Here is a 25,434-nt window from a genome sequence, read left to right as displayed (position 1 = left end):
TTTTAATAGAGGTTAAGTTTTAAACACAGGTAATCTTTCTATTTTTACTCTCTTGCTAACCCTAAATCTCCATAGTAACTAGCAAAATTCCACTATTATGGTTATGCCCTATTCTCGGCTTTCTTTATTCTGGTACTTTCACAGGCATTGGTGAACATTATCTTGGAAGTGAATATTGTCAAGATAGAAAATCCTAGAAGATTTTGAAGTTCTTGAAGCAGTGAAAAATGCCTATGCTTGCTACAGGAAAATTTAGCAGAAAAAGGAGTTCTTAGGCCCATGGATATATTTTTTAAGAATACTGAGGAAAATTCCTTCAAAGGAATATTTAAATATCTAAAAAATATCTTTGAAACATACATTTATTTTACTTTTAATAGTTTTTGGTGATATAAAACTCTTTTCCAGGGATTGGACCCTAATATATAATCTGTCTGTAGAGTTTGACTTATTAGGAGCCAGTGAAGTCATGGTTTGGAGTGAGGTTACTCACTGATAGTAATTATTCATAGAAATGTAATAGTCATTAACATCATCTGAAAGTCAGTTCTAACACAGTTATCTATGTAGTTGAAACATTCTTTAAGTCAGATAAGATGCTTCTGTGTTACTAGTTTTTCTTAGCTCTCCAGTACATAATATTAATAGTCTCTTTGCATTTTTTAACTATTCCCTTTAAGTTAAAAATGACATTTGTGTTATTTAAAAATCCATCAATACAAAAGTGTCATCCTCCCTCTCCTGTTCTACTCTTCACTCCAGAGATAACTAGTTACAAAATTGTATCTTTGTAGACATTTTCCATGCATTCACTTAAATGTAATTCTTTATATGTTTGTATTTAAGTAGCAAGATAATAAATATTGTTCTGTGCTGTACATTTTTTCATCTAATAATATATACTGATCATTTCATGTCAGTAAATTCAAAACTACTTCATTCTTTTTAAATAAAACATTTTATAATGAGCACATACCATAATTTAGGGCTTCCCTGGTGATTCAGGCGGTAAAGCGTCTGGCGGCAATACAGGAAGACCCAGGTTTGATCCCTGGGTCGGGAAGATCCCCTGGAGAAGGAAGTGGCAACCCACTCCAGTGTTCTTGCCTGGAGAATCCCATGGACAGAGGAGCCTGGTGGGCTACAGTCTGTGGGGTCACAAAGAGTCGGACACGACTGAGTGCCTTTACTGTACCTATACCATAATTTATTAAACAATCTATTACTGACATTTAAGTTTTATAATCTTTGTCATTTTGCAAAGTGAAATGGTAGTTCCGTGCTGCTCTTAGTCTTATATTCCTGACAGCTGGGGTGGTATGAAATTTCTTTTTCATAGACTATGCGATGGAGAAGCCTTTCAGAAGGTTTTATTTTCCATCTCTGATTCAAGGTTATAAAGGAGCTACAGCTGAAATGGTTTTCAGATAGTTTCTGTTTTAGGAGTATTTTGTTAAATCTTCATATCAGGTGCCTCTGAATTGATAGTTAATATTTTTTTGGAAAAAATATTTCAAACCATTAATGTTTTAAGCAATGTTAAATATATTGATCAGTATTTTCCATTAGTTTCATATTGATTCTATGAATATGATGCATTAAAATTAGGAAATTCAGACAGCTAAAGATCTATGTATTATATGACGCTGATCTGTTTAAAATTTAAATTCTAAAATAATTGAGTCATATCACATAATACACATTGTCTTTGTGCTTCATGTTCAGTCATTTAAAAAATGTTAAAATAAGGACTAATTTGTAGTTGGGAAATGGATGATGCTTAATATAGGTGATTAAAAGATACAGAATACTTGAATGTGTTAGAAGGGCTTGAGAAAGTTATTAATTCTGACTTCAGCAATCCTTATTTGAAACCATTGAAGCCAGATGTGATTCAGAATTCAAAATTTTATGACTTTTCAAAAAGTTATATGGGGTATGTACTGTGTTTTACACAATACCAAAGAGGGGCTTTGGGTTGCCCATAGGCACATAGCAGGATATATGAATATTCTTAGTAAGTGGGATAAAAGCTGTGAAGTATTTCATTTCTTTTTATTTTTTTTCATTGGATAATATTCAACTCTATGGATATAATACAGTCTGTTTGCCCATCTACTCCATCTAATGGACATTTGACTTGTTGCCAGTTAGTGTTGCTATGAACATTCATATACATTTCTTTTTATCAATGTGTTTATATTTGTTGGGGTGCTTTGCTAGTAGAATTGCTGGTTTAGATAGTGAATTTATTTTTACAGTTTTGTGAAACTGCCAGATTATTTGTCACAAGTGGTTGTATGTACCATTTTATATTCTTCCCAGCACGGCATGAGGGTTCTAGTATCTCTAGATTCTCACCAAAACTAGGTATTGTCTGTCTTTAATTACAGCTATTCTAGTGGATTTGTGGCTTCCCTGGAGGCTCAGACAGCAAAGCATCTGTCTACAATGCGGGAGACCCTGGTTCAATCCCTGGGTCAGGAAGATCTCCTGGAGAAGGAAATGGCAACCCACTCCAGTGTTCTTGCCTGGAGAATCCCAGGGACGGCGGAGCCTCGTAGACTGCCGTCTATGGGGTCGCACAGAGTCGGACGTGACTGAAACGACTCAGCAGCAGCAGCAGTGACTAATGATATTAAACATCATTTCATGTGCTTCTTAAGTCATTTGTTAATCTTTGGTGGACTGTCCATGTAAAACTTTTGCCCATTTATTTTAGGAGGGGGTGGTCATTTTTCTTTTTATTATAGAGTTGTAATAGTTCTTTATGTATTCTGGATACAAGTCCTGTATCAGGTACATTATTTGCAAAAATTTTCTCCCAGCCTAAGCCTTGTCTTTTCATTTTCTTTTTTTTAATAAATGCTTTCAATTTTTTCCAGGTCTCTTGAGGTGCAATTAATAAATAAAATTGTATTTATTTAGGGTGTGCATGATGATGATTTGATATACATACACATTATGAGATTATTACAATCAAATTAGCCTAACCATCACCTCACATAGTTATCATATTTATGTATGTGTATGTATGTGTGTGTGTGGTGAGAACACTGGGATTTACTGTCATAGCAAATTTGAAATTAATTCTGGTCACTGTACTGTACATTAGATTCCTAAAGCCTATTTACCTTATAACTGAATGTTTGTACCCTTGGGCCAGCATTTCTACATTCCTCCCACACCCCAATCTCTGGCAGTCACCATTCTACTCTTTGCTTCTATGATTTTGACTTAATTTTTTTTTTTTTAATTCTGTGTATGAGTGAGATCATATAGTATCTCGTTTTCTGTCTGGCTTATTTCACTTAGCATAACGTCCTCTAGGTTCATCCAAGATGTAGCAAATAACAGGTTTTTTTTTCTTTTTTTGTGACTGAATTTGTGTATATATAACATTTTCATTGTTTGTCAGTAGACTCAGCTGTTTCCATATTTTGGCAGTTGTGAAAATGCCACATGAACATGGGGTTCCACATATCTTTTCAAAATACTAATTTAGTTTCTTTGGGTATATATTCAAGAAGTAGAATTGCTGGATCATACAGTAGTTCCATTTTTAATTTTTTGAGGATCCTCCATACTGTTTTCCATAATGGTTGTACACTTTACACTCCCACCAATGTTCACAAGGGTTCCCTTTCCTCCACATCTTCTCCAGGACTAATTTGTTCTTTTTGATGACAGATACCCTAAGAGATCTGAGTTGATACCTTGTCATGGTTTTGATTTGCATTTCCCTGATGATTAGCAAAAGTAGATAAGGAGGACCACATCGAACTAAAAGGCTTCTGTACAGCAAAGGAGGTTTTTTCCTATGTTTTATTCTAGAAGATCTACAGTCTCCAATCTTCCTTACTTTTACCTCTGCAGTCTATTTTGAGTTAATTTTTATGAGTGGTTTAAGATAGAGGTTTAGTTTTGAAGAATTGATCACTTTTTAAGGTGGGCTTTCTGCTGTAATATTTCATGTTCTGAAGTAGGTGTATTAGTTCATTTGAGATGCTATAACCTAATTAACATAAATTTGGATGGCTTAAAAGCAATAGAAGTTCATTTCTCACAGGTCTGGGGATTGGGGAGTCCAATATCAAGGCATGAACAGAATCTGGTCTGGTGACAGCCCACTTTCTAGTTCATAGACAACACCTTTTCACTTTGTCCCACATAATAGAAGAGGCAAGGGAGCTTTCTAGGACCTCTTCTATAACAGCACTGCTGCTGCTGCTGCTAAGTCGCTTCAGTTGTGTCCAACTCTGTGCAGCCCCATAGACAGCAGCCCACCAGGCTCCCCCATCCCTGGGGTTCTCCAGGCAAGAACACTGCAGTGGGGTGCCATTTCCCTCTCGAACGCATGAAAGTGAAAAGTGAGAATGAAGTCGCTCAGCCGTGTCCGACTCTTGGTGACCCCATGGACTGCAGCCTACCAGGCTCCTCCATCCATGGGATTTTCCAGGCAAGAGTACTGGAGTGGGGTGCCATTGCCTTCTCCATAACAGCACTAACCAGATGTATTTTGTGTTCTTAGAATATAATTCTAAAAATGCGAAATTCTGTGGAGACGAAACTGCAGTCGCAGTTGTCATTTTTAGGGTAAAGTTCCTGTATGCAGAAAGAGTTATACAGTGTTGTAAGAGTTAATTGGATAGAATCTAAAAACACTTTCTTTCTAGGTTATGTTCTAGACATTGTTACTTTTTAATCTCTGTTACATCAAGTTTCTTAGGAAATTAAAGAGTCAATAATGGGCATTTTGGTTGAGCTGGTAAAGAGTCCACCTGCAGTGCGGGAGACCTGGGTTCAATCCCTGGTTTGGGAAGATCCCCTGGAGAAGGGAAAGGCTACCCACTCCAGTATTCTGGCCTGGAGAATTCCAAGGACTATATAGTCCATGGGGTTGCAAAGAGTCGAACATGTCTGGGCCACTTTCATGGGCACTGTGAACAGGTTAGTGTCAAACATGTATATATTAGTCTAAAATTGAGACCTTCTACACCAAGGAACTCATTTGACTGCTTTTGTAAACCTTGCTTATGTTATTTGTTCATTTGCTAAGTCTTGTGTCCAACTCTGCAACCCCGTGAACTGTAGCAAGGCAGGCTTCTCTGTCCTCTGCCATCTCCGAGTTTGCTCCAATTCATGTCCATTGAGTTGGTGATGCTATCTAATCATCTCATCGTCTGCCAGCCCCTTCTTTTGCCTTCAGTCATTCCCAGCATCAGGGTCTTTTCCAGTGAGTCACCTCTTCACATCAGGTGGCTGAAGTATTGGAGCTTCAGCTTTGGCATCATTCCTTTCAATGAATATTCAGGATTGATTTCCTTTAGGATTGACTGGTTTGACCTCTTGCAGTCCAAGGGACTCTCAAGAGTCTTCTCCAGCCCCATGATTCAAAAGCATCAATTCTTATCAACCTTCATTATGGTCCATCTCTCACATCCATGCATGACTACTGGAAAAACCATAGCTTTCACTGTATGGATCTTTATTGGCAAAGTGATGTCTCTGCTTTTTGATCTGCTGTCTAGGTTTGTCATAGCTTTCCTTCCAAGGAGCCACGTGTCTTTTAATTTCATGGCTGCTCTCACTGTCCACAGTGATTTTGGAGCCCAAGAAAATAAAGTCTGTCATTGCTTCCACTTTTTCCTCTTCTGTTTGCCATGAAGTGATGGGACCAGATGCTGTGGTCTTTGGTTTTTGGATGTTGCGTTTCAATTCAGCTTTTACATGCTCCTCTTTGACCTTCATCAAGAGGCTCTTTCGTTCCTCTTTGCTTTTTGTCATTAGAGTGGTATCATCTGTGTGTCTCTGGTTGTTCAGTCCCTCAGTCGTGTGCAACCCTGTGACCCCATGGACTGAAGCATGCCAGGCTTCCCTGTCATTCACCATTTCCCAGAGCTTGCTCAAACTCATATTGGTTGAGTCAGTAATGCCATCCAACCATCTCGTCCTATGTCATCCCCTTCTCCTTCTGCTTTCAGTCTTTCTGAGCATCAGGATCTTTTCCAGTGAGTTGGCTCTTCCCATCAGGTGGCCAAAGTATTTGGAGTTTCAGCTTCAGCATCAGTCCTTGCAGTGAAAGTCCTTGGAATCCTTCAGGATGGACTGGTTTGATCTCCTTGCAGTCCAAGGGACTCTGAAGAGTCTTCCCCAACACCACAATTCAAAAGCATCAATTTTTTGGTGCTCAGCTTTCTTTATGATCCAACTCTCACATCCATACATGACTACTGGAGAAACCATAGCTTTGACTGGATGGATCTCTGTTGGCAAAGTGATGTCTCTGCATTTTGATAATGCTGTCTAGGTTGGTCATAGCTTTTCTTCCAAGGAGCATCTTTTAATTTTGTGGCTGCAGTCACCATCTGCAGTGATTTTGGAGCCCAAAAATCTAAACCTGCGTATCTGAGGTTGTATTTCTCCCGGCAATCTTAATTCCAGCATGTAATTCATCCAGCCTGGCATTTTGTATGATGTACTCTGCATGTAAGTTAAATAAGCAGAGTGACAATATACAGGCTTGTCATACTCCTTTCCCACTTTTGAAGCAGTGATTTGTTCCATGTCTGGTTCTAACTGTTGATTCTTGACCTGCGTGCTGGTTTCTCAGGAGACAGGTAAGGTGGTCTGGTATTCCCATCTCTTTGATTTTCCACAGTTTGTGTGATCCACACAGTCAATTTAGTGTAGTCAGTGAAGCAGGAGCAGATGTTTTTCTAGAATTCTCTTGCTTTTTCTGTGTTCTGGCAAATGTTGGCAATTTGATCACTGCCTCTTCAAAACCCAGCTTGTACATCTGGAAGTTATCTGTTCACATATTTCTAAAGCCTTGCTTGAAGGATTTTGAGCATTATCTTGCCAGCATGTGAAGTGAGTGCATTTGTATGGTAGTTTGAACATTCTCTGACATTGCCTTTCTTTAGGATTGGGAAGATATATTGGGTTGGCTAAAAAGTTCATTTGAGTTTTCCATAAGATGGTATGGTAAAACCAAACTTTTTGGCCAAGCCAGTACTATTAGAACTAGAGGAATTAATGGGCCATACCATGGCAAGGAAGGGAATAGGAAATTTTGGGGTTGTGATGTTCATGCCACCAAAATGCTGCAAGGAATTAGGCCTTGGATTCTTGGAAATTCTGGAAAGTGAGTGTTTATAGCATCCATATTAGAAATTATTTAGGATTTAAAGCTGTCAGACACTCAGGTTCTGAATGGTCACTTCACATCCTAGAATGAGCGTATGGGCGTGTGAATTATGTCAAGTTCATAACTGATTTTCTTTGAAAATGCAGAAGTGCTACTAAAATAGCTACAAGAGTGGGCCATTGGTCAAGGACAGTAGACTGTGGTATTGGGAAACAAGTGTCTGCACCAGAATAATATGGAAGTAAGATTATGAAATAATTTGGAATTTCATCACAAGTAAGAGTGACTTAACCTCAGATATGCAGATGACATCACCCTTATGGCAGAAAGTGAAGAGGAACTAAAAAGCCTCTTGATGAAAGTGAAAGAGGAGAGTGAAAAAATTGGCTTAAAACTCAATATTCAGAAAACGAAGATCATGGCATCTGGTCCCATCACTTCATGGGAAATAGATGGGGAAACAGTGGAAACAGTGTCAGACTTTATTTTTTTGGGCTCCAAAATCACTGCAGATGGTGACTGAAGCCATGAAGTTAAAAGACGCTTACTCCTTGGAATTTTGAAAAGTTATGACCAACCTAGATGGCATATTGAAAAGCAGAGACATTACTTTGCCAACAAAGGTTCGTCTAGTCAAGGCTATGGTTTTTCCTGGGGTAATGTATGGATGAGAGAGTTGGACTGTGAAGAAAGCTGAGCACCGAAGAATTGATGCTTTTGAACTGTGGTGTTGGAGAAGACTCTTGAGAGTCCCTTGGACTGCAAAGAGATCCAACCAGTCTATTCTAAAGGAGATCAGCCCTGGGTGTTCTTTGGAAGGAATGATGCTAAAGATGGAACTCCAATACTTTGGCCACCTCATGCAAAGAGTTGACTCATTGGAAAAGATTCTGATGCTGGGAGGGATTGGGGGCAGGAGGAGAAGGGGACGACAGAGGATGAGATGGCTGGATGGCATCACCGACTCGATGGACGTGAGTGAACTCCGGGAGTTGGTGATGGACAGGGAGGCCTGGCATGCTGCAATTCATGGGGTTGCAAAGAGTCAGACACGACTGAGCGACTGAACTGAACTGAAGAGTGACTGATTCAGTTCTCACTGTTTAGGAGAAAGATGATACAAAAATAGCACCAGCATTAAGGGACAAACTCTAGCCTGAGATGCTGAGGAAGACTCGGGAGTTGCCAAGGATGCAGATAAGTGTCAGTCGATTTTTTGAAGTTAGACTTCTGACTAGTTTGGTAGTTGGGAATAACTTCCTTTACCAGTTCTATTCAGAGGAACTTTTTATTATGGATGTGTTAATATGTATTCCTGGGAATATGGGTTTCAAATACTTCTTGCCAGTTGTAGCATTTCATTTTATGTGGGGTTTTGGTGACCAAATACTAAGTTCTAGTGGAACTATAGCTGTCAGCATCTTCCTTTATGGTTGTGTGTTTTGTGTCTTGTGTAAGAAATCCTTCATTGTCCTTTGAAATACTCTCAAGATCTTGAGATCTTCTCCTGTATTCTTAAAGTATTGCTTTTCACATTTAGATTTTTTGATATTTAATCCATTTGGAATATAATTCTGTTATATACTGGGAATTGTAATTTTTTTCTCCTGAGGAGATGGTTGTTTCAGCATTATCTATGGAACGCTCTGTATATTTCTCACTGATAAAACTAATGGCACATCTGTTATATACCCAAATTTCCATATACACTTAACTCTGTTAAAGCCCTCTAGTTCTCCTTTGTCATCTGTACCTGTACAGATATCATGCAGTCTCAATTTCCATCTCTTTAAGATGTCTTTCTATCTGATTAGGGGATATAATCCCACCTGGCTCTTTCAAAATTGGTTTGGCAGCCTACCAGGCTCCTCCATCCATGGGATTTTCCAGGCAGGAGTACTGAATTGGGTTGCCATTGCCTTCTGTGATTGATGAGGGCAGGCCCTAACTTAATCAAGTGACCAACATAAACATCATCCATAATGGGACAAATTGAAATCATGTGTTGCTTGATAGGATCCAGTGGGCAGAAATCATCATGCTTCTGTGATATTTCTGCCAAAATTCATGGGTAAAATTATGAGAAAACACCGAATCCAATTTGACAGCTTTTCTACAAGAATAACTGGCATCTAATCTTTGATAGTGTAAGAGTCCTAAATGAGTCTTTAAGGTTCCACTTAGGACTTAGAGATTGAAGGGACCATGCCAACTAAATGCAGAACATGGTTCTGAACTATATCCTTTCCCATCCAAGATGACATTGGAATAATTGGCAGACTTGAGTGGTGTCTGAGAGTTAAATGGTAGTAGTGTACTATTTATTCCTGATTCTCATGGTCTTACTCTGATCATGTAGGAAATACACATTAAATACTTGAAAGCCATGGAGCACCAGGTTGGCAACTTACTCCCAAATAGTTCTGGAAAAAAACTTTCTTTGTACTGTGTTTTCAGTTTTCTATAACTTTGTGATTGTTTCAGTTTGTTTGTTTGTTTTTTTAATTTTGAGAGTTTATTGCAGGATTTGGTTGGGTAATATTTGGGATTTTAAAATCTGTTTACTAAGTGAGATTGGTCTGTGATTTTCCTTTCTCATATTATGTTTATTCGGTTTGTAGCCTTTTGGGGGAACTTTTATTCCCTCCCTTTATCCCTTCCTTTCTTCCAAAGGTTTCTTTAATAGACAGTCTGTTTCCTAAAGGATCACTTCCTGGATTTTCCTATAGAAAACCAACTTGATTCTTTTTTAAAAAATGGATTCAGTTTCTTTAGAGAGTAAAGAAACTTTATTATTGAGATAGTTTTAGTAACTTTTTCTCAAACACTTCCCATTTCATTCATATCTTTAAGCTGTTTCATTAAAAAACAAATAGTTAAAAAGATTTTTAAAGCTGTTTCAAATAAGGAATAACAGTGTATTAAGATTAAAAAAAAAATTTGTATTTTGTAGTTTTGGTCCCTTTCTCATTCCTAAGTCTATTTGTACCTTCTCTTTTTTCTTGATTACTTTTGCCTGAGGATTTTTTTTTTTTTTTTAAGTCTTTTCAGATGACCAGTGTTTGGTTTTGTTGATCCTGTCTGTTGCATTTTTATTTTCTATTTCTTATACGTCTGCTCTTATTTTTTATTACTTTTAAATTTTTATGCTTTCTTTGTATTTTTCTCTTTGTCTAATTAACTACTTAGTTGTTTTGACAAAATTCTGTGTAATAACCACAAAACCCTAGTGACATCTGATAGTATATATTGCTCATTTATCTGAAGTCAGGACAGGGTTGGCAAGGCAATATGCTGGCCTTGGCTGAAGTCGTCATACACAGGTTTAAGGTTGACTGGATGTCAACTGATAGAGGGTGGTCTCAAGAGATAGAGGGTGGTTGCTCCCTGGAGCAACAGGGATGACATGTTCTCATCTTCCTGGAACAGCAGGCTAATTTGGACACACCTCCTTTTGATGGTAGAAGCATACAAAGGAGGAAGATTCTTAAACTCAGAGATAACCTACTATCACTTCTGCCACACACTGTTAAAACAAGTCACGTGAGGTAGGAAAATATTCTCTGCCATTCTGAGAGAAGTATTCCAAAGTCATGTGAAAAAGTGTGGATACAAAGAGTGAGGAATTCAGTCTGCCACTTGCCATCCCCAGTATTTTGCTTTTCCAAGCTTTTTATTATAGAAGAAGTACAAGGATAGTACACTGAATGCCCAGTGTTAGCATTTTGCTATATGTATCTTGTCTCATGCTTTAATTCTCTTTTTTTCCCTTGAATTCTTTAGAGTTAGGCATCATGACATTGCTCCCTTGTGTTTCTCTCTTAAGTCCAAAAAATGCAGTCATCACACTCAGGAAATTTAATACTGACACAATAATAATAATATTGTCTGATTACAATATGTCTTCAGATTTCTCTGTCTCAATATTCTCTGACTTTTCATTTGGTCTTTTTCTATTGCAGCCAGTTTAGCTTTATCGCAACGTAAGTATTACTGCCAATCACTTTGCTGTGCAAAATTGCACAACAAAAATCACAAGGCTTATGGGGGAAATGGGGTTAAAGGTACAACACTCAAAACTTCATCAGTGTCACCCATGGAGTCTTGTAAGAACTGCAGTACAATTTTATATCTAGTGGTTAAGACGTACATAACTAAGATAAACGTGGTGCTTTACCTTGAAAAAGACCTATACTTTGTAGGAGTGGTGTCAGAAGAGTTGCAGTTTGTTGGTGAGGTAGTGGGAAGAGAATTCTCTGAAATTGGACGGAAAGTTGAAACCATGTGTGGATAGATATGGCTCATCACACACCTGGTGAACTGACATAGCTGGTACATATTTGAGTTGTATGCATTTTCTGTTTTCCTACACAGCTTAGTTCAGCCGGGTGTAGTTTTCTAGTTTCACCTAATGTTTCTCACTAAAAAAGTTACACATAGGCAAATAGAAGATTAATGTTTTGCTCATACTGTGTTGGAACAAATTTGCATGTTTTTTTTTAAGCTGTAGCATAACTTAAAGTACAAACATACGCATCTATAAATTTCCCTCTTAAGATTGCTTTAGCTGCATCCTGCAGATTTTTAAATATTTTGGCTATAATTTAAATCTGAGTATTCTCTGATTTCTATTATGATTTCTTCAACCCATGATTTAGAAATACACACGAGGGAGGGATAGATTTGGAATTCGGTGTTAACATGTACACACTCCTATATTTAAAATAGATAACCAACAAGGACCTAGCACAAAGAACTCTTCTCAATATTCTGTAATAACCTAAATGGGAAAAGAATTTGAAAAAAGAGTAGATAACATGTATAACTGAATCACTTCACTGTACACCTGAAACCTAACACAGCTTTGTTACTCACCTGTACTCCAATATAAAATAAAAATTCTTTTAAAAAAAGAAATGCTCTTAAAAATTTTCAAATTTGTAGTTTTCTTTGTAGGTGTATCTTGTTAATATTTTCTAACTATTGCCTTGTGTTCAAAGAATGTGAAATGTATAATATTCTTAGTTATTTTTGTGACTGTGGCATAGTGTGGAGTCAGTTTTTGTAAATGCTTTGCATTTTTAAAGATGTGCATTCTCTAATTGCTGAGTAAAGGTTAATATATTTAAATTACCTTATTTTCTTAGCTGAATATTCTATGTTTATCTCACTGATGCAATCCAGACTCTCCCTCAGTTGTATAAATCTCCTCTCAGCTTATTCAGGCACGTTAGGTAGTCTGTTAAGTTCATCTTGAGGAAATTGGTCCTAGAGTCATCTGATATGTGATAGTTGTTTTTCAGGCCCATTGTCTTCTTGGGATGTTTCTCCTTTACCTCTCTCCTGTTTCCCTTTTTCCTAGATATCATTTTCATTCCTTCCTTGGTTTATCTCCCCTCATTTTGATGAAATTCTCTCTTCAGTAGCATTGTGAAAAAAAATATGCCGACAAGTTGAACTTTTTGAGAGCTTGCATGTCTGAAAATGACTTTTCTGTCTTAATACCTGTGGTAGTTGGGCAGAAATGATTCCCCTTCAGTTTTTAATGGAGTACCTCATTTTCCTTTGGCTCCAGTGTTGATATTGAGAATTCTGTTCTGCCCCAGTCTTGTCTGAAGCTTGTTTTGATCTTCTCTGTCCTTGAGTGCCAGGATTTTATGAAGTAGTGCTTTGATACAGGTCTAATTTAAGTGATTGTGCTGCACACTCAGTGGGTCTTTCAGTTCTTAGAATTTGTGTCCTTAGATTCTAGGAAATTAACTCGAATTAGTTCTTTGATTTCTTCCCCTCCGTTTTTCTGTTCTAATTTCTGGAATTCCTGTTGTTGATTTTGAGATCTCTAGCGCTCTTCTCCAGATCTCTTTTCTTTATTATGCCTTTTAATTTGGGGGTAAATTTCCTGAATTTACCTTCCAACTCTTTGATTGAGGTTTTCATTTCTGCTATTACATTTTTAATTTAAATCTTTTTTCTATAAATATTCCTTTATGATACGGTATTTTTATTCATAGGTCTAATACATTCTCTGACCCCTAAATAGTAATGATAGTTTCTTGAAATTTTGTCTTCTTGTATACTCCAAGTTTCCTTTTAAACTAATATGTTTTAACCTCTTGAGTGCTCCTTGGTTACCATTCTTTAAAGGGGTGTGTGTGTGCATGAGTGCTCAGTCATGTTCAACTCTGCAACACCATGGACTGTAGCCCACTAGGCTCCTCTGTCCGTGGGATTTTCTAGGCTGGAATACTGGAGTGGGTTGCCATATCCTTCGCCAGGAATCTTCCTGACCAGAGAAAACTGCATTGGCAGGTGGATTCTTTCCACTGAGTCACCTGGGAAGCCCCATTTAAAGATATACTACCAATAAACCGACTGAGAACTCCAAGCTCATGAGTGGGATTTGTTGTGACTTTCACCATAAGGGGATTCAGCTGTTGTCTTTTAATGGTGGAAGACTTTGTTTCAGAATCTTTGGGTCTTTTCTCTTGAATTTCCTGAGAATGACTCAGCTAAGGAGATTTTGGCAATTTTGAGGAGAAAGGAACTCAAGAAGGGAAGTTGTCTCTATAGTCCATATTTGGAAAACTCAGCAGGGGCCACAGGACTGGAAAAGGTCAGTTTTCATTCCGATTCCAAAGAATAGCAATGCCAAAGAATGCTTAAACTACCACACAATTGCACTCATCTCACACGCTAGTAAAGTAGTGCTCAAAATTCTCCAAGCCAGGCTTCAACAGTACGTGAACCGTGAACTTCCACATCTTCAAGCTGGATTTAGAAAAAGCAAAGGAACCAGAGATCAAATTGCCAGCATCCATTAGATTATTGAAAAGGCAAAAGAGTTGCAGAAAAACATCTATTTCTGCTTTATTGACTATGCCAAAGCCTTTGACTGTGTGGATCACAATAAACTGTGGAAAATTCTGAAAGAAATGGGGATACCAGACCACCTGATCTGCCTCTTGAGAAACCTGTATGCAGGTCGGGAAGCAACAGTTAGAACTGGACATGGAACAACAGACTGGTTCCAAATAGGAAAAGGAGTGCGTCAAGGCTGTATATTGTCACCCTGCTTATTTAACTTCTATGCAGAGTACATCATGAGAAATGCTGGGCTGGAAGAAGCACAAGCTGAAATCAAGATTGCCGGGAGAAATATCAATAACCTCAGATATGCAAATGACACCACCCTTGAAAGTGAAGAAGAACTAAAGAGCCTCTTGATGAAAGTGAAAAAGGAGAGTGAAAAAGTTGGCTTAAAACTCAACATTCAGAAAACAAAAACTATGGCATCTGGTCCCATCACTTCATGGCACATAGATGGGGAAACAGTGACAGACTATTTTTTGAGGCTCTAAAATCACTGCAGATGGTGACCGCAGCCATGAAATTAAAGGATGCTTGCTCCTTGGAAGAAAAGTTATGCCCAACCTAGACAGTATATTAAAAAGCAGAGACATCACTTTGCCAACAAAGGTCCATCTAGTCAAAGCTGTGGTTTTTCCGGTAGTCATGTATGGATGTGAGTTGGACTATAGAGAAAGCTGAGTGCTGAAGAATCGATGCTTTTGAACTGTGGTGTTGGAGAAGACTCTTGAGAGTCCCTTGGACTGCAAGGAGATCCAACCAGTCCATCCTAAAGGAAATCAGTCCTGAATATTCATTGGAAGGACTGATGCTGAAACTGAAACTCCAAATAACTTTGGCCACCTCATGCGAAGAACTAACTCATTTGAAAAGACGCTGATTCTTGTAAAGATTGAAGGTGGGATAGAAGAGGATGACAGAGGATGAGATGGTTGGATGGCATCACCAGTTCGATGGACATGAGTTTGAGCAAGGTCAGGGAGTTGGTGATGGACAGGGAGGCCTGGCGTGCTGCAGTCCATGGGGTTGCAAAGAGTCGGACACAACTGAAGGACTGAGCTATTGAACTGAACTGAATGCTCCCCTCATCTCATGCAGATATCTTTTTTCCCCTCTACTTCTCCCCAGAATAAACTACTGGGGATTGTGGTGGTGCCCAGCTTGGGTCACCTAACTACAGAGAGGGATGCAGAAATCAGAGGGGCCACCTGCCTACACAGTCCTGTCATTCTCGGTCTCACCTTTGCCTCATTGCCAGAGGCACCAAATGCTCTGGTTCTTGAGCCCTTTGGTGATTGCGAAGAATTAGGTCTTTACCTAAACCCTACTTAGGAGTCATTTTTCTCAGAGTGCTAATCTTACATATGCTTTCCAGTGTTTAAAATTTTGTTTATCTTTCCCCTACTTCTGTTTTCTTAGTCCTTGTAAGTTTATGTCACTTAAATCACTCTTGGTTTATTGAGGTTTGAAGGGAGCAAAGTACAAATTCTATGTGTCTAGATCCACCGTTTTCACACAAAACCTTAAAGTAACATTTAGCAAGTTTGAAATTCTGAAAGAGTATCACCCACACTCATGCTCAGTGGGTACAAAAAATTGAAAACCCTGTTATTTCTTTCACTTCTGTCCAGTGGAGTTTTCTGGAGGTTACATGATATGTGATATTGCAGCAGATTAAATGCAGAGATAGATACGAGAATTCTCTTTTCTATTAAGTCAAACATTGAAGAGATTTGAAAAATGTAAAAAAGGCCACTCTTCTAATTTTTTGAAAAAAATTTTTCATTAAAAATACCGTGTTGATAGTAATACAGGATGAGTTTCTTGTTATTTAAAATCCATTTGTAAGTATATAATTAAACATCTCAGTTTTCATTTGTAATTCTCACGTGGTGAAAAGCAGTAGTTTCAGCCTTCATAAACACTTTGGATTTCTCAGTAATTTTTAAGAAAGTAAAGGGTTATGAGGTCAAAATTTTGAAAACATGTGCTCTAGAGAATCATAGATGTAAACTGAAATTGGACCATGTTTTTAACAATATAGACATATCCAACACTCCAGTCTTATCTTTACCTAGCACAATAGTGTAATTTAATCCTCATGCTTATTAGATTGAACACTCCTGTGGATTTGTTCGTCTTTTGTTTTTTTCTCCTAATAATCATGAGAGGAACTAAATGAAGCTTCTGGAAGTTACAATCTATACTGTCGTTATCCCTATAGATATTCCAGTCTCTTCTGATTTAGATAATAATAAATCACCTTGGCCAGAATATTAAATGTCTATTTTTGTTCCCTAGGGAACAAAATTGGTTCTCAGGGAGTAAAAAGAATTTTAGATATTATAATAGTTTGTGGTCCATAAACAGTTATATAGTACATTTGTGGTCTTACAGTTTCATTGGGGGTGGGGGCGAGTTAGGGAAAAAAGTTAAGTCTCCATAGGAGCAGATGAGAGTGAAAAAGAGGTTGAGAAACACTGTTTTAGAGATCCTGCTGGAATATGACCCTTTAACCTTTCTTTTGCTTGTATTTCTTTCTCAGATCCCAGGCTTGCTGCCTAATACACACTATAGAATTGGGGTGATGACAATAGTTAACTTGTGGGAATCCAATAGGTCCCTTCAAGAGGGAGACGCTAGGTGAGGATTCCAGCAACCAGAGAACTAGTGCCTCAGCTTCAACCACTTGTTGCAGGGCTGGACTATGAACCCAAGGATTCCAAATTTTCCAAATTAAAAAAAGTTAGAAATCCAAATTCTCTGTAAACTTACGATTTCTAAATGTTAGAAACTAAACTAATTTGTAAACAATATGCCCATCAGTCAAAACCTCTGTGAATCACCAATTTAGGGACTCCCTCCCACCCCCACTAGTATAGTCTCTTTTGGCATGATGGAATGTGTCTCCCTAAGTATGATTCCTTTATTTATTGCATTCTAAACTCAGAGCCATTTTGTTGCTGCTTTGGTAACTTCAGTGATAGATCCTCCTGTCCCAGGAGGCCAACCTGCTCAATTTTTGGTTAACTCTGTTGCATGGTCAGTCTGATAGAAAGCAGAGATTTATCTTAAAACTTTAACCTGGTGGTCTTGGTTTATCCTGTGAGACCACAAAGAATAAGACTAAAACTCTGGTTTTGTGCGATAAGTCTTCAGATTTGTTACTTTGGCTGTGAATCGGCACTTTATTTTTCTAGAAATGTAGAGCTTAGTATTTGAGAATTTGGGCTCTGAAGTCAGACTATACTAAGGTTTGAATCTCCTCTCTGTGTCTAGTTCTGTGATCTTATGACTTATTTATTTTATACCTTTGTCCATTTTAATACCAGCATATGACTGTAATTTATCTAATTGGTGGTACGTATTACGTGTCTGGTATATAGTAAATATTCAGTAAATGTTGTTTATTTCCCACATTAAGCATCTGAGCCTTAGTTCCACCAGTCATTCTTCAAGCTGTGCTGTGCTTAGCTGCTCAGTTGTGTCTGACTCTTTGCAACCCTATGGACTGTAGCCACCCAGGCTCCTCTGACCATGGGGATTCTCTAGGGAAGAATACTGGAGTAGATCGCCATGCCCTCCTCCAGGGGATCTTCCCAACCCAGGGATTAAACCCAGGTATCCCACATTTCAGGTGGACTCTGAGCTACCAAGGAAGCCATTCTTCATAGACCACAGGTTTAAATTTGCTTACTAAACTTATAGTTTACTCATTAATGGAAGCAGTCTATGCCTTGTAGGAAGACTTACAGATTTCTTTTCCTATCTCTTCTGTACTATTTCCTCCCATATGCCTCTCCAAACCAGTTCCCGATGACTTTTATCTTTGTTCATTTCTGTATGTATATATAAATATAAAAGCACCACACACAGGCACACAGACTTACTCATTCTTGAACACAAGATCATTGGAGGGACAACCAAGTGTGAAGCTTAGGCTGTCCCCACTTCTAATAGAACCCTGATTTTGCTCACACGTTTTTATTTTAAAATAGGAATCTTGGAGAGTGCCATTTGATTGGTTTAAAAGTCAACTATGGAGTTCCTTTATACTGTGTGATTTTTTTTTTTAACTTTTTATTTTGTATTGGAGTAAAGCAGATTAACCATGTTGTGATAGCTTCAGGTGGACAGCAAAGGGACTCAATCGTACATATACATGTATCCATTTTCTCTCAATGGCTCTGTGATTTTTGGCATAGGCATGTGATGAAATTCTGGTCATTGAGACCTGAGGAAAAATTTACTGATAGAATTGAGCTTGTGGTTTCTGGAAAAGGTTTCTCTGTTCCTTAAAAAGATGCACATGAAGTGGTGGTCTCATCTTCTGGCTATTGCTGAGACCTGGGGATTGGGTGGGAGTACCACCTGAGGATGGCAGAGTGAAGGCAGAGATGGGTCCTTGGAGAAATTGTTGAGCTGCTAAACTAGCCAGTCCCGCAACCTGTCCTTCTTCTATTATGTGTGAAACTTTTCTTACTGATTCTGCTGCCTTCAGTTGGATTTTCTTACTTTCACCTGAATATGGCTGGCAAATTGGATAAATAGTCCATAACCTCATAAAGTTAGGAGGAATAATTGAAATAATAAAGTAATCTACAGGTTTACAGTTCTTTGACATTGCCACAAACAGTATGTGAGTGGACAGAATGTTTCATAGAGAGTGAGGCTACCTGGCTTTGCTAATTACTGATTCAGTTAATATTCGAATTGCAGGTCACTCAACTTCATAAAACAAAATTAAGTGATCTTTAAGATCTATTCTGATTATGCGTAAAGATTATTATTCTGGAATTCCTGCCTGAAACGGAAGGTTTTGTATATATTAAGGCAGTAGATATAAATAACCTTTTTATTTGAAGAAAGCGTAATTTATTAGCCAGTCATGTTGGGAATGCTTCCAGTTCCACAGTGGTTCTACTAATTTTAGTGTCTCGGGAAACAAGGGAAGCTCTACTATCAGTACACTAACCAGCTTGAATATCACCTCATAGCTTTGTAAAAATAGATATTTGTTTTTTAAACCAACTTTGAAACTTATTCCCCTGTAAGTCATCAGTATGAGCATGTCATTAGTTTTCTTTTTCATACCATCTCATCATCTGCTGTGATCCTTTTCTTCTACCCTTTCCCCAGTTATTAATACACTTAGTCCCAGACCACTAAGCAGCCACCTAAGAGCTCTGCTTTTCACGAGACTCTTTCTCTCTCTTTCTTCATCTATAAATGAAGTGAAAATATGTAATTTTTAAGGTGCTTTATGGTTCTAACATTCTGTGATTTGTCAGTTATTTTTCTCATCAGTTCAGACCCTGTTATACCTAAAATAACTCATCTTTGGTTATAACTAAAGTTAAGAAATTTTTTACCTCAGGACAGTAGAACTCACTTATGTAAAGGAAAAAAGGTAATGCATTAAATATCCTGTGCAGAGCCAGATATATCAAGAAATGTAGAGCCTGGGCAAAATGTAGATATATATACACACATGTAGATATATATAGTTTTTTTAAGGGTTTTTTTGGAAGGGGATTGATTGGGAGACAAGAAAGGGAAGAAACTTACAACTTCAAAACTTTTGGGAACTCAGTACATTATTTTCTTTTCCAGGAAAAGTTAAAACTATTACAAGATTGATTCATTACTGCAAGAGAACTAATAGGGGAGACCTAAGTGTTTGATCAAACCCATATTAACATTTGCCAGGCATGAAATTCCCTAGACATCTACACTTCTTTTTCCAGAAAAAGGAAAATAATATTTAATGATCTTCAGTAGAGAGACAGGTGCTAGGTGAAGTAAGAATTATACGCATCAGTTCAGTTCAGCCGCTCAGTCGTGTCCGACTCTTTGCAAGCCCATGGACTGCAGCATTCCCAGCCTCCCTGTCCATCACCAACTCCCAGAGTTTACTCAAACTCATGTCCATTGAGTCAGTGATGCCATCCAGTCATCTCATCCTTTGTCATCCCCCTTCTTCTCCCGCCTTCAATCTTTTCCAGCGTCAGGGTCTTTTCCAATGAGTCAGTTCTTCACATCAGGTGGCCAAAGTATTGGAGTTTCAGCCTCAGTCTTTGATTTCCTTTAGGATGGACTGGTTGGATCTCCTTGCAGTCCAAGGGACTCTCAAGAGTCTTCTCCAACACCACAGTTCAAAAGCGTCAATTCTTCAGCACTCAGCTTTCTCTATAGTCCAACTCTCACATCCATACATGACTACCGGAAAAACCATAGCTTTGACTAGATGGACCTTTGTTGGCAAAGTGATGTCTCTGCTTTTTAATATACTGTCTAGGTTGGGCATAACTTTTCTTCCAAGGAGCAAGCATCCTTTAATTTCATGGCTGCAGTCACCATCTGCAGTGATTTTGGAGCCTCAAAAAATAAAGTCTTGTCACTGTTTCCATTGTTTCCCCATCTGTTTGCCATGAAGTGATGGGACCAGATGCCATGATCTTAGTTTTCTGAATGTTGAGTTTTAAGCCAACTTTTTCACTCTCCTTTTTCACTTTCATCAAGAGGCTCTTTAGTTCTTCACTTTCTGCCATAAGGGTGGTGTCATTTGCATATCTGAGGTTATTGATAATTCTCCCAGCGATCTTGATTCCAGCTTGCGCTTCTTCCAGCCCAGCATTTCTCATGATGTACTCTGCATAGAAGTTAAATAAGCAGGGTGACAATGTACAGCCTTGACGTACTCCTTTTCCTGTTTGGAACCAGTCTGTTGTTCCATGTCCAGTTCTAACTGTTGCTTCCTGATCTGCATACAGGTTTCTCAAGAGGCAGGTCAGGTGGGCTGATATTCCCATTTCTTTAAGAATTTTCCACAGACTCTATTTGTTTACTTCCACTGTATAATCCTAAGGGATTTGATTTAGGTCATCATATCTGAATGGTCTTAGTGGTTTTCCCTATTTTCTTCAATTTAAGTATGAATTTTGCAATAAAGAGTTCATGATCTGAGCTACTGTCAGCTCCCCATCTTGTTTTTACTGACTGTAGAGAGCTTTTCCATTTTTGGCTGCAAAGAATATTATCAGTCTGATTTCAGTATTGACCACCTGGTGATATCCACATGTAGCGTCGTCTCTTGTGTTGTTGGAAGAGAGTGTTTGCTGTGACGCGTGCATTCTCTTGGCACAACTCTGTTAGCCTTTACCCTGCTTTGTTTTGTACTCCCAAAGCCAAATTTGCCTGTTACTCCAGGTATATTTTGACTTTCTACTTCTGCATTCCAGTCCCCTGTAATGAAAAGGACATATTTTGGGGGTGTTAGTTCTAGAAGGTCTTATAGGTCTTCATAGAACTGTTCAACTTCAGCATTACTGGTCAGGGCATAGACTTGAATTACTGCAATATTGAGCATTCTGCATTTCAGACTCTTCTGTTGACTGTGATCGCTACTCCATTTCTTCTAAGGGATTCTTGCCCACAGTAGTAGATACAATGGTCATCTGAGTTCATCTGGAATTCATGCATTCCAGTCCACTTTAGTTCGCCAATTCCTAAAATGTTGATGTTCACTCTTGCCATCTCCTGTTTGACCACTTCCAGTTTGCCTTGATTCATGGACCTACCATTCCAGGTTCCTATGCAATATTGCTCTTTACAGCATCGGACTGTACTTCCATCACCAGTCACATCCACAACTGGGTGTTGTTTTTGCTTTGGCTCCGTCTCTTCGTTCTTTCTAGAGTAATTTCTCCACTGATCTCCAGTAGCATATTGGGCACCTACCGACCTGGGAAATTCATCTTTTCAGTGTCCTGTCCTTTCGCCTTTTCATACTGTTCATGATTGGTGTTAATTTCAAAAAACTTGAAGGTGTGAGTGAAGTCATCCTGCATCATATCATCATATCATAAAATAACCAAAGTGAAGTGTTAAACACTCAGTGTGTTTGACTCTTTGTGACCCTGGAGACTGTAGCCTAGCAGGCTCCTCTGTCCACGAAATTGCCCAGGCAAGAATACTGGAGTGGGTAGCCATTCTCTTCTCCAGGGGATCTTTCTGACCGAGGGATCGAACCCGAGTCTCGTATGTCTCCTGCATAACCAAGGAAAACACTAAAACCAACCATGACAACATTTGCAGATTTAACGTTTTTTAGACACAGAACATCTGCTGAGTTTTATTCCTAGAAGTAGAAGGATAATCACAAGACCATTCCAGAATGCAGATTTTTCCATTCAATTGGTAGGTTTTGTTTTGATTTTTCCAAGTCCTATTAAGAGAGATTTGTACTGACAACTCTATAAACACGTGGTATTTTTTCCAGTACCACTTCTAAAACGCTCTTAACACCAAATAGATGTCCTACAATTCAATTCAATTAGGTCATACTCCACAGGTAAAGGGCTCAATCCCACAAGACTGCTCTTGTTTCACATGCCAGTTCCAAGGACTAGGCCTTCGGGTAATTTGTACTTCTGTCCAACTTGGAGAGGGTCTGGGTTTAGGAATATATATACTCAGAAAAAGTAACTTGTTACTATGTTGCTCTTCAGTTCACCAGATTACCTTTTCTATTCTTCCTCCTCTCTGATGGCTTACTACTTCTAGTAGTTATAGGGTTGTAGAGAGGACAAGGTAAGAAGTGTTTTCTTTTGAGTGTTTGATAGTAAAATATAATTCTGTCCTTCCTACTTTCCTCCTTGCACAGTTTTAAAAAGCTTCCTCTGTATGCCAGAGGATACAAGCAGGACCTCATGGAGTGTTCCTTCAAGATGCCCTCTTTTCTAGGAAATAGCACCTAAATTTGCCATGTGTTGATGAGTCTTAAACCTTGAAGTGTGAGAAGGCCACTAATTGTGGCCATCTTCTATATTATAAAAACATTTAATTAGAGTTCTATTTCATTTAGCATAATTGTAGAACCTTTTAGATAGTTTTTAGTAAGTTAACTATTTTAATAGTTGTAGAACAGATGTGTGTCTAATTACTGCTGCCAGTTTCTTCCATTTCTTCTGTAGGATAAACAGCATTTTGATTTTCCTTGTAATAATTTTGATGAGGTGAAATATTTGAACTCTTTACTTCATTAAGGAATAGTGTTCTTTATTTAAAAAAATAAGCGCTTTATTATAAAAATTTCTTGAACTTATAATCATTCTTTAAGTCTTTAATAATGATTTTATGTATGTTGAACATCTTTAGATTCATTTTTTTAATGGTAAAACTTGTCATAAAACAGTAATTTTTTATGACTGAAAATACTTCATGTCTTTTCTGGCCATAATGTGATTCATTTATTGTTAGATGTTGAGTTTTATGTTCCTTGAATGAAAAATAGAAAACATAAATATTTGAAATTCTTCACTGCATACCTGCTCAAATATAACTTGCCCACACATCTTCTTTTTAAAATAACTTTTAAATCTCTGAAATTTGGGGGTGAAAGATGGCATTTTGACTCAGAAAGATAGAAGAGAATGCTTACACTATTTAAAACCAGACTTCATGAAATGATGCTATTTTTGGATGAATTAACACTATAATTTTCTCCTACAAAGAGTTGCTGGATTATGGCTTTATTACTTTTAATATTTTAATCAGTATAAACTGCTTTTTGTTTTTATAAAATAAAGTTGTTTTTCAAAATTTCCTAGGGAGGAAAGAAAAACAGTTGATTTGTCAATCTGTATTTTGATTTACATTGAATACTTTTTATTATTCCTTCCAAACAGACACTCCTTGAATATGCAGAGAAATGGAAAACTTCAGAAGATCCTTTACCTTTATTGGAGGTATACACAGTGGCTATCCAAAGTTACGTTAAAGCCCGACCTTATCTTACCTCTGAATGTGAAAATGTAGCTTTGGTTCTGGAACGCTTGGCATTGTGAGTAAACTTTTGAGTAAATAAAAAACTTAGATTAAGCTTTTTGTTTTAACTCTGCATCTCAGGTCTTATGATAGTTTAATTTTAAATAGATTCGTTATGGAGGCTCTACTGATAATATTAGAATTATTTATCTTATTTTACTTTAAATTTTAATAATTATTTGTATCCTTACAACTTCTTGTTTTTTAGAAGCTGTGTTGAACTTTTACTGTGTCTGCCTGTTGAATTATCTGATAAGCAGTGGGAGCAATTTCAGACACTGGTGCAGGTGAGACTATTTACCTACTAGATTTAACATAGGTATATCTTATGGCGATTTTCTTTATTCTGAATAAATTATTTAGTTAAGATTTAAAAGATTTAAGTAATGACAAACATTAATTGCTGTTCTTATAAACGGTGATGACTTGCACATAGTCAGTACTCAAGATGTTTATTAAATGAATATATACATTTAAGTAGATTGATTGAATATTGCACAGTTCTTTAAGATCACATTAGAACTTTGCCACAGCAGTAAAAGAACACAAAAGAAAATGCCCTCATTTGTGTTTAGAAACAGTTTAATTGCTGAAAATTGTGGTGTGCTTTATAAGAATTTAACATATCTCATTTAATCCTTATGAAAACTTTGTGGGGGTAGGTATATTTTTCCCATTTTAAAGGTGAGGAAACTGAGGCTCAATTCTACAGTATTTATTGGCCCATACTTATACAGCTAATATCAGAGTAGTAATTTGAACCAAGATTCTTTATTCCATAGCCCATACTTTTTCTCCTATATCTGAAAACACATGCTTTATCTCTTTTACTTAGTGCTGTTATTCTACTTATAAAAGTACTACATAGTTTAGCACTTAGTTGTTTTGGAGTATTTCAAGAATATTAAATTTTGTTTAAGCACTAGATTGTGCTGGATATATTATAGCTTCGAGTAAATTTTGATTAATTGGTTAGTTTAAAAGAATGTTCCTGCCAGCTAATCTCAGAAAGTATAGTTGTCTCTCTATTCCTCTAGCCAGAGTTCTTAAAATACCTTTTGGCCTTATGTTTTTCCATAGAAGAAATATAAAAGTAGATTAATCTCAGATTTTAGAAGCATGTGAAATAAACTATAGTTAGGCAGAAAAGTCAACTTTTCTATTTTAATATTAAATATTAAAATCTATGTCGAGTGCAAAATTCTTGAAGATAGGGGTCATGTCTTTATACCATAGGATTTCACATAGTATTTTACACATAGAGATACTTAATAACTGTTGGAAGTGTCTTGTCCTGTTTGTCACATTGCAACTAACTTTTTGATCATGCAGTTTCTACTTCAGCATATCAATAACTTGTGTCTCAGGTTTTTTCCCCAGCAAGTGGTTATTTTTAGGTAAATGATTGTTTCAGAACTATTTTCATAGTTTGGTACTCACATACACAGAATTAATTAAGTAGATAGTTTATATGCAAATATAATACTGAATTCCTCATACTAATTTTATTGTTTGTCAGCATAAGGTAAACTTTGAAACTTTCCTTTTTGAAACAGTAGCACTACTTGATAATTTTCATGTGGATTAAT

The 25,434-nt window shown here is 37.5% G+C and overlaps 1 protein-coding gene across 4 annotated transcripts in view; it reads left to right on the top strand.

The window, feature by feature from the left end:
* ZNF292 (zinc finger protein 292) overlaps nucleotides 1-25,434 on the top strand; it is a 95,514-nt gene that overhangs the window by 28,765 nt on the left and 41,315 nt on the right. For all 4 annotated transcript variants that reach the window (XM_019967391.2, XM_070796117.1, XM_070796118.1 and 1 more), the window contains 2 exons: nucleotides 23,707-23,861; nucleotides 24,054-24,132. In XM_019967391.2, the coding sequence (XP_019822950.2) occupies nucleotides 23,707-23,861; nucleotides 24,054-24,132 (234 nt within the window). The remainder of the gene's footprint in view (nucleotides 1-23,706; nucleotides 23,862-24,053; nucleotides 24,133-25,434) is intronic.

The sequence above is a fragment of the Bos indicus genome, chromosome 9, assembly GCF_029378745.1.
Source record: "Bos indicus isolate NIAB-ARS_2022 breed Sahiwal x Tharparkar chromosome 9, NIAB-ARS_B.indTharparkar_mat_pri_1.0, whole genome shotgun sequence".
Lineage (NCBI taxonomy): Eukaryota > Metazoa > Chordata > Mammalia > Artiodactyla > Bovidae > Bos > Bos indicus.
This window is presented reverse-complemented; position numbering and strand designations above follow the sequence as displayed.